Below are 12,360 nucleotides of genomic sequence, written 5' to 3'. Positions count from 1 at the left end.
CTAGCATCGGACCCCCGCAACACCAGCATGCCGTGCCCCCCCCCCTGCAGCCACCGGCCTGACCATCATCCCCAAGGAGATCATCCCCAAGGTAAATACAGCTAAACCCCGTTATAGCGCGTTCCTCGGGGGCCACCCGATCCGACCGCGCTAGAACCGGGGTCGCGCTAATTTTTAAAAAAATGGCCGCCGCGTGTCTGATCGGGAGGGAGTAAGGAAGGAAGGAAGAGGTGGCCGGAAGCCCTACACTTCCCCCAGCAACGGCCCTCTGAGTCCAGCCGCAACCTGCTCCTTTCCTCCCACCACCGGCATCCATTCCCCTCCACCAGCATCCACTTCCTTCCCCCAACCGAGGCCCCCACACCTACCGGCACTCCGCGGCATAATCAGTTTTGGGCCTAGCCCACGCGGCCCTCCGAGTCCCAGCCTGCTCCTCACTCACCCCCCCCTACCGGCATCCACACCACCCCCCCTCCTCCCGACACCCCTCCTCCCGACACCCCCCTTCCTCCTGATGCCAGCTCCGCTCCGATCTAAGCAGCCGACATCAAAGGTAGGGAGGGGAGTGGGAGGTGTGCTGTGCTGTGAGAGTGTGTTGTGAGTGCTGTGGGAGTGTGTGCAGTGTGCAGTGAGAGTGTGTGCAGTGTGCGTGTCCAGTGTGCGTGTGTGCAGTGAGAGTGAGTGCTGTGAGCAGTGTGCAGTGAGTGCTGAGTGTGTGCTAGTAGTGTGTGCAGTGTGCAGTTTTTTTTTAAACGGGAGCCACGTGAAAACCGCGTTATAACCGAATTCGCGCTATAACAGGTTTAAGCTGTATATATGTAGTTGGGGTATTATATATATATATATATATATATATATATATGGGTAGGTGGGGGGTTTTTGTATGCATTTGGGGGGAGGTTGTATATATTTGGGGTGTTGGGATATTTTTGTATGTATTCGGGGTGGGAAGTTTTTGGGTATATATCTTATGGGGGGAGGACGGAATGAGTGAGCTTGGGGTAATTGAGGGAGAGGAGAGAGGGGTGAGTGAGGAAAAGAGGGAGTAAGAGGGAGAAGCAGGGGAGAGAAATACATGCGAGGCGGGAGGGTGAGACGGAAAGGAGAGAAATACACGGTCACCACGGGGTGACAGAATTTAGCGCGCTCAGCGTGTTGGCACGCTGCCAGGAATTTTTTTTGGCCCGCAGCAACTCTATACGAGCTTGCAAAGCGAGTCCCGCCTCTTCCAGCATGGAGCACGTGGTGAGTACTGCTCCATGCCTTTCTTGCTTCCCCCTTGCCCCTCTTTTACCCCCCCGTTCCGATTTCCCCCCCCCGTTCCGATTTCCACCCCTGGCTCCGATTTCCCCCCCCCCCCTTGCTCCGATTCATCCCCCCCCGCTCTGATTTGCCCCGTGTGAGAGAGAGTGTCTGCGTGAGAGAGACACCAACTGCGCACTGCATCTGTTAGGTATGTATTTACAACTTTGTTTTCACTTTGGGAGCAGTGGAAAAATCCTGATCGCCTTAGGGAGCCTTGAAAAAATCCTGATCGTTTTAGGGAGCCTTGAACCGAAAAAGTTTGGGAACCACTGGGCTAAACCCAATATTTCCAAGCTTGATTCACAAAGAACAGGTGGGTTTCATATCTGGAAGACAAGCTTTGGATAATACTCGTAAAATTATAAATATTATCGACCATACTGTGAATGCGAGAAAAAATACAATAGTTACGGGTTTATTATTTTTCAGAGTTGAATCAAGTAAGCGTTTATTTCATTATGAGTATACACGGAGGAGAGCTCAATGCAAGAGCTCTTATGCCATACAGTGAGAATCACATAATCTTTATACCCTTCTGAGGTATAATTCATGCACCAAGATGGGCTGGCTTACAGAAAATTATAATAATACGCCCCTCCAGGAGGGGTTGACCTTTTGTTGATACGTATACCTAATCAATACCAGAAAAGACAGGTTTTTACTACATAACTTTTACACTTTGGTTCACCTCTGGGGTGAGGTTTCCTATGACCATACAATTATCACATTCCTAAATTTAGGGCTGTTATTGAAAAATAAGGAGAAGTGGGAGAAGCAAGTTTTTATCTTTATTGCTCCTAACTTCCAATTATTTTGCAAACACATCCACCCACACAAATTGGAGTTTTACATGGGAATAGCTCTTTATCTCAAACTGGTAATGCATACCGTTCACCTCCCCGCCCCCCCCCCCCCCAACCCCCTTGCCCCTGGCATATATAGAGATTAGTTTCGGAAGAGAGACCATGAGGGAATCTGGGACTTACAGAATAGCAAGATCACTGAGGTCAAATCTCATTCATTCAAGCTTCTTCCAATAACTACATAAAAATAAGATGAAGGACAAACAGAGAGAAACAAAAATGGTTGCATAGATCCTAGTGCACCCCCCCTACTCGGGCTTTATATCAAACTTTCACAACACCTTTCGGGGACAAAGGCCATCCTGCTAGGTCTAGATGCAGAAAAAGCATTTGACAGGATTAAATGGTCCTTTTTAGATCAAACAATGATTAATTTTGGTTTTAAGAACTCATATTTGGAAGTGGTTAGAGCCCTATATAAAACACAAACAGCATTTGTGAAGCTCCCGAGAGGAGACTCAAATCCCATAAAAATCAAGAATGGTACGAGACAGGGTTGCCCCTTGTCCCCACTCCTTTTCGCTCTGTCGATTGAACCCCTTGCGGCGACAATCAGGAGCGATATAAATATAAAAGGCATCAAAATTGGAGACAATGAGTACAACATTTCTCTATTCGCCGACGATGTGTCTCTGACCTCTCCTCTGACATCCCTCCCGAATTTACAATTCCAATTAGAAAAATTTGGTAAGGTTTCAGGTTATAAAATCAATAATAAGTCAGAGGCCCTGAACCTATCCTTTTTGCCCCCTGAAGTAAAATTATTACAAATTAACTTTAGTTTTAAAGGGAGCTACTCAGAAATCAAATATCTGGGAGTCAAAATATCTAATTCATACGAATCTTTATATAAATGTAACTTTCCCTCCCTCTTTGCCAAAATTAAAGTTGATCTAGAGTGTTGGAACAGATACCAAATATCGTGGCTGGGGAGAGTAGCATCGGTTGAAATGAATATTCTCCCTAGACTCATGTACTTCTTCCAAACTTTACCAGTCAATGTACCCTTGTCGGAACTCAAAAATGTACAAAATAAAATTTTCCAATTTATATGGAGAAACAAAAGACCAAGAGTGGCAAGGTCGGTAATGTCAGCGTCTAAGGAGTGTGGAGACCTGGGAGTACCAGATATTATTAAATACTATTACTCAGCCCACTTAAAGCAAGCGGTGGTTTGGTGTAACAATGCAGTTTTGTGTTGCTGGTTGGAGATTGTCTCTCCCCTCACTCTCGCAGCAATACTATGGTCCCGAGGGGGGGGGGGGGGGGGTGATGGTTTCGGCAAGACAGGCCTGGGAGCAATGAGGTTTACGTGGAAGACATGGACCAAGATTAAAGTAAAATATAAATTGACAACCTCTCCTTCCATATTAACTTCTATTTTTGGTAATCCGGATTTCCCTCTGGGTTGCGCCCCTAATGATTTAAAACATTTTAAAGAGGCTAATGTCCAAAAGGTGGCGGATTTAATGGACAAAGGCTCAATAATATCATTCCAAGGTCTTCAACAGAAATTCCACCCCCATCACTTTCCGCTATTTAGCTTTATCCAGATCAGACATTTTATATTGGCTATATCCCAAAAAACAAAATGTACAGAACCAACAAAATTTGAAAAGTTATGTGCAAGCGGTATATATAAAAAGGGTCTGACATCGGAGATCTACTCGGGAATATCACTGCCAATAGTAGCCGTCAATCATAGATATATGAAAAAATGGGCTGAGGACCTCAATACGGAAATAGATAAAGATGACTGAGAGAATATCTGGGAATCAGCAGCAAAAACTTCAATTTGTACTACTATAAAAGAAAATATATATAAAATATTATTTCAATGGTACCTAACTCAGAGTAGGCTGAGCCAGATCTCCCCTGGCCTACCCGATCTTTGTTGGTGAGGATGTGGCCAGAAAGGAGATCTGGTACATATCTGGTGGTTTTGTCCCCAGATCCAGATTTTCTGGAACATGATTAGAACTATGATTCTAGATATTACTGGGGAGAGCATAGAGATGGACCCGCTGTCCTTTCTACTAGCCAAACCCATAAAAGGACTCCTGACCCCTCAAAGGAAATTGGCGGCATTCATTCTCACCGCAGCACGCTGCTCAATAGCGGTTGCATGGAAAAAACTGAAAGCCCCATTAAAGCAAAAGGTTATCCGCAGAGTTAAGGAGGTCAGAATGATGGAGCTCCTCTCAGCCCTCCTAAGCCAGAAAACAGACCAGCATTATAAGGTCTGGGACGCATGGCCTGAGAACTAGAAAAATAGAGCCCAGGAATATATCTCAACGAAAGGGAAAACCTAGTACTGGAGCCGACGCTGGGGAGATAAAGGGGATGAACACCTTCCCTTGTCTCCCTTCCCCCCCTCCCTTCTTACCCTTTCCTCTCCCCCCCTCTCTCTCTTCTTCTGTTCTTTTCTCCCCTTTCAAGCAATAAAGAGATTAAAGACTTTGAAGGTATCCGCCTCCCGATTGGAGGCCCAGAAGTATCTAAATGTTCTAAAGCTAAGATGCAGCTTGTGTTGGCTTTAATGAAATGTCTTAAGACCTTATGACCAGAATATATGTTTAAATACAAAGAAAGATAGTTCTGTTGTTCGAACGAAATCTATGTACATTGTTCTTCCTGTTTCAAAGTCTTAATGTGATACTACAAAAAACAATCAAAACGTTTGAAATATATATATAAAAAAAAAAATAGAGAATATATATGTGTTCAGCTAAACTATATTTTTCAATTTAGCTGGCTTGGGAGGGTGGTCTCCCAGAACTAATGACCTAGCTCTGACATATTGGTCTTTTTGGAAATACCTGGAAGCACACAATGAATAAAGGGGGTGTTAAGTGTTAGTGATGTTCCTTTAATACATTTGCATAGGTTACTGTTTTTTTCTCTAGCAAGAAGTGTCAAGTGGAAGCAGAAGACACTGATTTAATATCTATTCCATCCCTCTTGAGACTAAAGTCTATTTTATCGAATTGTGTTTTCTCTTTAATAATTTGTTTTGTAAGATCTCCATGGCAGAATTGATCTTGTATTCTCTATGCTCAGCACTTTGTACTCTGACCTTATAGCATACAGAAGTTCTAGTAGAAGCAGACATAGAGAGAAATAGTTTTCTTACTTTTCGTAACTCCTCAACCGTGTAGTAATTATTGCAGAATCGGACTTGTTTATGGAAAAACTAATGGTCTGCTAATTTTATCTGCTGTATACAGCTATTCATTGCCAGTCTTATTTGTTTTTCAGCTGTACCAACAAGGTCGATTATGCCAGCTAGGCAGTGAATTCTGTGAATTGGAAGTTTTTGCGAAGGTGTTGCGTGCTTTAGACAAAAGGTGAGTAAATTTTACCTTGTATATAAGTTATCCACCCAGCACTGGTCTTAAGACTGTTTTTTTTATCACAGTTGCTTTTGTCCCCATCAAGTTAATAAAATATTAATTATATTTTCCCTTTTGTTAACTTATTGAAGTTTCTTTTTAAGACATTTTTTTCAAAGAAACCGGCAATGTTTGGTACTATTTAGTAAGTTATTCAGAGCTTTAACTCTCTTCTTCCCTTTGAATTCCGATTTCCTTTATACACACTGAATTAAATCCTTCAAAAAGAATTGAGATTTGATTCTGCTGCCTATGACTTTGCATGTGGGCATTTGGTGTATTGTCTGGCCTTGTAGTTGTGTTCTGCTTACCTTAATAAAAAATCATTTGAACTAAAAAAAACAATTATATATACAGTATATATAATGGAAATATTACTGTATGCTCATTTGCATATCTTAGACAGGTCTGCAACCCTGCCTTTCACCATTATCACCCAGCACACAGCACTTCCACTGCAGCAAGGGATTCTGGGAAATGACATGCAAATGAGCACACAGTGCCACCTTTTGCTTCAAAACCACTTAACATGGTTCCCTGTAAACTTAAGCTTGCTGCATAGTCACAGCTTTGAGCACAGCCTGGATTAAGATGCATAACCAGTAAACCCACCCATAGACAGCTGTTACGACCTAAATGGGTTTCCTCAGTGTGGGGTTGGTTGTACTGGCTTTGCAAAATGAAGCAGGGATAGGTTTCACCACACTTAGTAAAGTTATGGTGGGTAAAAAAAGTGACAAAAACATGTGGTGAAACCTATCCCTGCTTCATTTTGCAAAGCCAATATAACCAACCCCACACTGAGGAGACACATTTAGGTCGTAACAGCTGTCTATGGGTGGGTTTACTGGCTATGCATCTTAACCCAGGCTGTGCTCAAAGCTGTGACATGCAGCAAGCTTAAGCTTATAGGGGACCATGTTAAATGGTTTTGAAACAAAAGGTGGCACTGTGTGCTCATTTGCATGTCATTTCCCAGAATCCCTTGCTGCAGTGGAAGTGCTGTGTGCTGGGTGATAATGGTGAAAGGCAGGATTGCAGACCTGTCTAAGACATGCAAATGAGCATACAGTAATATTTCCATTTGCTATATGCTTTACTGTGGAGGGTTTTTGTCACTTTTTTTTACCCACCATAACTTTATGAAGTATGTATGTATATATGTATATGTATGTATATGTATGTATATGTGTATATATATATATGTATATATCTCGAAAATCTGTCTGGCATTAGTACTATAATCATCAATGACAATTATTGGGCTCAAGATGAGGTTGAACAACTTAACATGTTTATGGCTAGTTTACAGAGCATACATTTTAAAAAAAGAGGGGGGGAACAAGCTCTGGCATCTGTCAATAAATAACTGAGTGCTGGTCCTAATGGTATACTTAGACAAAACCTTATAAGAGAATACGGAGAAAAGGGGAGGCCCCTATTGTAGCACTCCAAGTTCAAATGTAGTGATTAAGTAATTAAAATCAAACTTTAATAGTTACAATAATTGCTGGCATCTACCGCCCCCCTAAAGCCCCTCTACAATCCTTGACTGATATCACCCAATTTCTTGCCTCCATTTCCTCTCTGAATGAGAAGAGTGAGCTGCTAGTTCTAGGGGATTTCAACTTCAATTGGCTTGACCCTAAAAACCACAAAATCCAGATACAACTCAAGTCACTTAACCTATCGCAACTCATTTCCCAACCCACACGAATAAACCTGAAGTCGCATAACCATTCCTTGCTAGACTGGATTCTCTCCTCAAACCCCAGCAGAATCCAATCCTCTGGCATCCTTCCTGATATTTTCAGTGACCATGCAATAGTGTACTGTGTAAGGAAAATTAAACCGCCCCATTCAAGCCCTAAAGTTCTCCTCACTAGAACATTTAAAAACTTTAACTCACAACAGTTTCTGGATGACCTTACCAACTGCCCATGGCACCGAATCGATTTAATTCCCGACCCTGATTCTGCGCTCGACTATTTCCAATCCGAGTTCTTAAAACTCTGCGATACCCATGCTCCACTACGCAAAATAAGGGTACGGGGGGCCCACCTTCCATGGGTTACACCTGACCTTATAGCATTCTACCAGTTCAGGGATGCCTTGTGGAAAAGCTACAAAGTAACTGGCACTACCAAGGATCTCAATCACTACAGATGCCTGCGGAACGTGTGCACAAGGCAAACAAGGTATGCAAAAGCACAATATTACTCTGACAATCTCCACCAAAATACATCAAACCCAGCTAACTTCTGGAAGGTTATCAACAATATATTCCAGGCTCCTAACCATCAACAACCAAGTAATATCACTAAGGGGGATATTACTCTGACAAACCCCACTGACAATGCAAATGCATTCAATGATTACTTTGTGGGGTGTGCCACTAACTTATTAGCGAAACGCAGCACAAACCCCAAACCTGAATCTCATCCTGGGAGTACCCCTATAGTCCCACCCCCTCCCAACACTGCCCACAATTTTCAATTTAGCCCAGTATCTGAAGAGGAGATTACACAAGCGCTCCTCAAACTAAAACTAAGCAGCCAATGTGGACCCGACTTTCTACAATCTAGGTTCCTACGACTTGGTGCCCCAGCCATTGCCAAACCAATTGCGTCCATAGTCAACTCTATCCTGTCTGCAGGCCATATCCCTAAGACCTGGAAAACTGCCAGAGTTGTCCCAATCTTCAAAAGTGGGGACAAAAACACTGTCTCAAACTACAGGCCAATCTCACTTCTCCCAATTCTATCCAAAGTTATGGAAAAATGTGTCCACTCCCAATTAAGCGATTTCTACACCAAGACAAATTTCCCTAGCCAATTCCAGTCTGGGTTTCGTCCCAAACACTCCACCGTAACTACCCTGCTAAAAGTTTGCAATGAAATCCAGTGCGGAATGGAACGGGGACAACTCACTGGTGCAGTATTCCTAGATTTTGCAAAGGCTTTTGACACAGTTGATCATGTTATCCTGCTTAACAAACTCCAGAGCTCTGGAATAGGGAAACATGCTTTAAACTGGTTTCAGTCCTACCTATCAGGAAGATCCCAACATGTGTCCATCTCAGGCTCTAACTCCAACCCCCTGGATATCACCTGTGGTGTACCGCAAGGCTCTGTTCTGGGGCCCCCACTCTTCTCAGTGTTCATTAATGATCTTCCCACAGCTTGTAAGGAAGCCTCAATACACATGTATGTAGATGACACAATCCTGTATGCACACAGCCATAGCCTCTGTGACCTTCAACACATACTTCAGTCTGACTTTTTGAGACTCGAAAACTGGATTTCCCAAAACAAACTGTTTTTAAACACTGACAAGACTGTAACAATGGTATTTGGGACCAAGATTTGTAAAGCTTCCAGTGACTGAGCTCCTGATTAGAACCAACGCTAACACCACCCTAACACCTGTCACTAGTTTTAAATACCTGGGCTTATGGTTTGACTCCCACTTAACATTTGGGATGCACATTGATACCCTGACAACCAAGACCTATGCCAAACTAGGGGTACTTTACAGGAACAAATCCTCCCTAAGTCTCCTGGTCAGAAAGCGTATTGCACAGCAGATGCTAATGCCAATTATTGACTATGGAGACATAGTATATGGCTCGGCTCCTCAAACCCACCTTAGCAAACTTGACACCCTCTACAATTCAATTTGTCGTTTTGTTCTCCAATGCAACTACAACACACATCACTGCGAAATGCTCAAAGAACTAGATTGGTCATCACTAGAGTCTAGGCGCAAAGTTCACCTTTCCTGTCTCACCCTCAAATACTTTCTGGGCAAGCTACCCAGCTACCTGAACAAGCTCCTCACCCCTACCACATGCAGTACCTATCACCTGAGATCAGACTCCAAAAGACTATTCATGGTCCCAAGACTAAACAAAGTATCCGGACGTTCCTCCTTCTCCTTCCGTGCACCCCAAAACTGGAACAACCTACCAGAGACTCTCATATCCACCACCAGCTTAAGTTCTTTCAAATCTAAGGCTGTCTCACACTTTAATCTGGTCTGTAACTGTTTCATACGCTCATAATATATATTTTCTTTAACTGTGCATGCAATGTCTTGTATATAATGTATACCTTGTTCATTTATGTAACTGTATTTGTAACCATGTATTATTTGTTTTACTCTGTGCCCAGGACATACTTGAAAACGAGAGGTAACTCTCAATGTATTACTTCCTGGTAAAATATTTTATAAATAAATATAACATGAAGTTGGACAAACAAACAAAAATTACCAAACAATGTTGATGCTCCTATGAAAGTGCTGGTATGCACACGGGCTACAAGATAGTCGTTAGTGATAGAGTATAGTCGCTAACTCTAATCATATCTAGTGGAGTATCAACAAATGTGTATATGTGTGTGTATATATGTATATGTGTGTGTGTGTGTGTGTGTGTGTGTGTGTGTATATACATATATATATATATATATATATATATATATATATATATATATATATATATATATATATATATATATATATATATATATATATATATATATATATATATATACATATACATATGAGAAAGTTAGCCGTGACTGACGAAACGCGTCAGGGAGCGTCGTGACGTCAGACGCACAGACATTGGAGTCTACACTAAGCGCTGGAGCGTATTGATCCAGACGCGAGTGCTACAGGCACCATCATTACGGGACCTCTTTCTTGGACTATTTTATAGCACACCTGCCTTGTGAATCTGCTGGGACGGTGCTCCTTTGCCAACGGAGCCTGGGACGGCCCCAAGAGTCTGCAGCTTGACCGGATGGTGTTTCCAGCCCTGGGAATCTGCTGTGACGTCGCTCCTTTACCAACGGAGCCTGGGACTGCCCCAAGAGTCTACAGTTAAACCGGATGGTGGTGATTATATATATATCACATATGCTTGATTTTATTGCATTTTTGTAAGTGCGTTTTTTACCCCCCTCTCTCCCCCTTCCCCCTCATTAAAACTTTTATACGCTATGGGCGTGCGCTCTCTCCTCTTTTTTCCTTTCCCCGGGCGAGTGGATTTAACATCATGGCGAGCTCCTATTGGCCCAAGCAGCAAACGTGTGGTACTAGGTGGCGAGTAGATTTTTTTTGTTCGGCGAGTAGATTTTTTGGTGATTTGTCGACCACTGTATGTATATATATATATATCTATATATATATATATATATATATAGATATATATATATATACACACACACACACACACACACACACACACACACACACACACACACACACACACACACACACACACACACACACACACACTCTCTCTCTCTCTTGGTGTAGTAGGAGTAAGGTATATTAATTATCCTATTACATCAATAGAAATGAAAAATCCAAAGTCTACCATGTGTAGAGCCATAACACAGCTGATACTTGATGCTGACATGATAATGAGCGTACATGAAGCACTGTGGGATGTGCTAGTGCGTACTGTACATTATAATCAGTGTTCGACAAACCTATACATTTGCACGCCTCGGGCGAGTGGATTTAACATCGTGGCGAGCGCCTATTTGCCCAAGCAGCAAACGTTTGGTACTAGGTGGCGAGTAGATTTTTTTGTTCGGCGAGTAAATTTTTTGGTGATTTGTCGACCACTGATTATAATAAATGGATGGTAGTTAAAGGCAACAATTTTGATTTTGCTGCCTATTACACACTGTTAAACAGTTGATGAATATACTGTTACCGGTTGAAGTGTTGTATGAACACTTCCACAGTGTACAGTATAGAACATGTTGCTGTATATATACTTTGTAACAGTCATGTTGCTCCTGAAGGTGCTACTCCTGGAAGTAGATGGTTAGTGGCGTAGAAATAGCAGCAAGGACATTTAGGATGTATATTGATATATACTAGCTAGCGCTGCCTTTGCTAGGCGGTAGTCTGCTAATTCATACTTGTCCTTCTAGCTACTAAGAGATCTGAACTGTCCTCTGATGTTAGTAACTGCGTTATAAATAATACCTAATTGACGGAGAAGTATTAAGCATTGGTTGTTGGCCATAGCAGGAAAAACTCAGATGTCTGCACTGATGTAGTAAACAAGTAGTTGTGTCGTGCTTAGAGTTAGTCTGTATTGATAACAGCTTAAATACTAAGGGGTTAGTGATTGTACCCCCACAGGATCAAACCTCCAGCCTGCCAAAACCACATGAACAGAAGATCTGACTAACCAACACAACAACGGCCGCTTGCGTCAGATGACGCTTTCTTAAGGTTGCCACTTTGAGAAAGCGTCATCGGACGTGAAACGGCAGTTGGTGTGTTACGCCATCACGCTAATGCCTACCATGTGATCCCGGAAGTAGTGGAGAACCTAGAAGCTGGTTTCATAGTGTTTAGTGGCATGCATGCTTATCCTGAACATTGCAAGGGATATATTTATCAGATATATCCTAACCGGGAACTTAATTGCCAGCTATATTAATCCTAATAAAATGTTGAAGAACCAAAAAAAAAAAAGTTTTCAATCTCTAGACACCCGCACTCGCTAAGACAAAACAACCCTATGGAGGACTAGACCTATACTTACAGGTTAGTCAGATCTTCTGGTCTTGTGGTTTTGTCGGACTGGAGGTTTGATCCGGTGGGGGTACAATCACTAACCCCATAGTATTTAAGCTGGTATAAATACAGACTAACTCTAAGCACTACGACACAACTACTTGTTTACTACATCAGTGCAGACATCTGAGTTTTTCCTGCTATGGCCAACATCCAATGCTTAATACTTCTCCGTCAATTACTGTAGTGCC

The 12,360-nt window shown here is 42.4% G+C and overlaps 1 protein-coding gene across 2 annotated transcripts in view; it reads left to right on the top strand.

Annotated features, from left to right (window-relative positions):
• The window catches only part of APPBP2 (amyloid beta precursor protein binding protein 2), a 127,813-nt gene that overhangs the window by 43,483 nt on the left and 71,970 nt on the right, over window positions 1–12,360 (top strand). For both annotated transcript variants that reach the window (XM_075589619.1, XM_075589618.1), the window contains exon 2: window positions 5,427–5,515. In XM_075589619.1, coding sequence (XP_075445734.1) covers window positions 5,427–5,515 — 89 coding nt within the window. The remainder of the gene's footprint in view (window positions 1–5,426; window positions 5,516–12,360) is intronic.

This window comes from Ascaphus truei, chromosome 3, assembly GCF_040206685.1.
Source record: "Ascaphus truei isolate aAscTru1 chromosome 3, aAscTru1.hap1, whole genome shotgun sequence".
NCBI classification, from domain to species: Eukaryota; Metazoa; Chordata; class Amphibia; order Anura; family Ascaphidae; genus Ascaphus; species Ascaphus truei.
The sequence above is the reverse complement of the archived record's forward strand: the minus strand, read 5'-3'. Positions and strand labels throughout refer to the sequence as shown.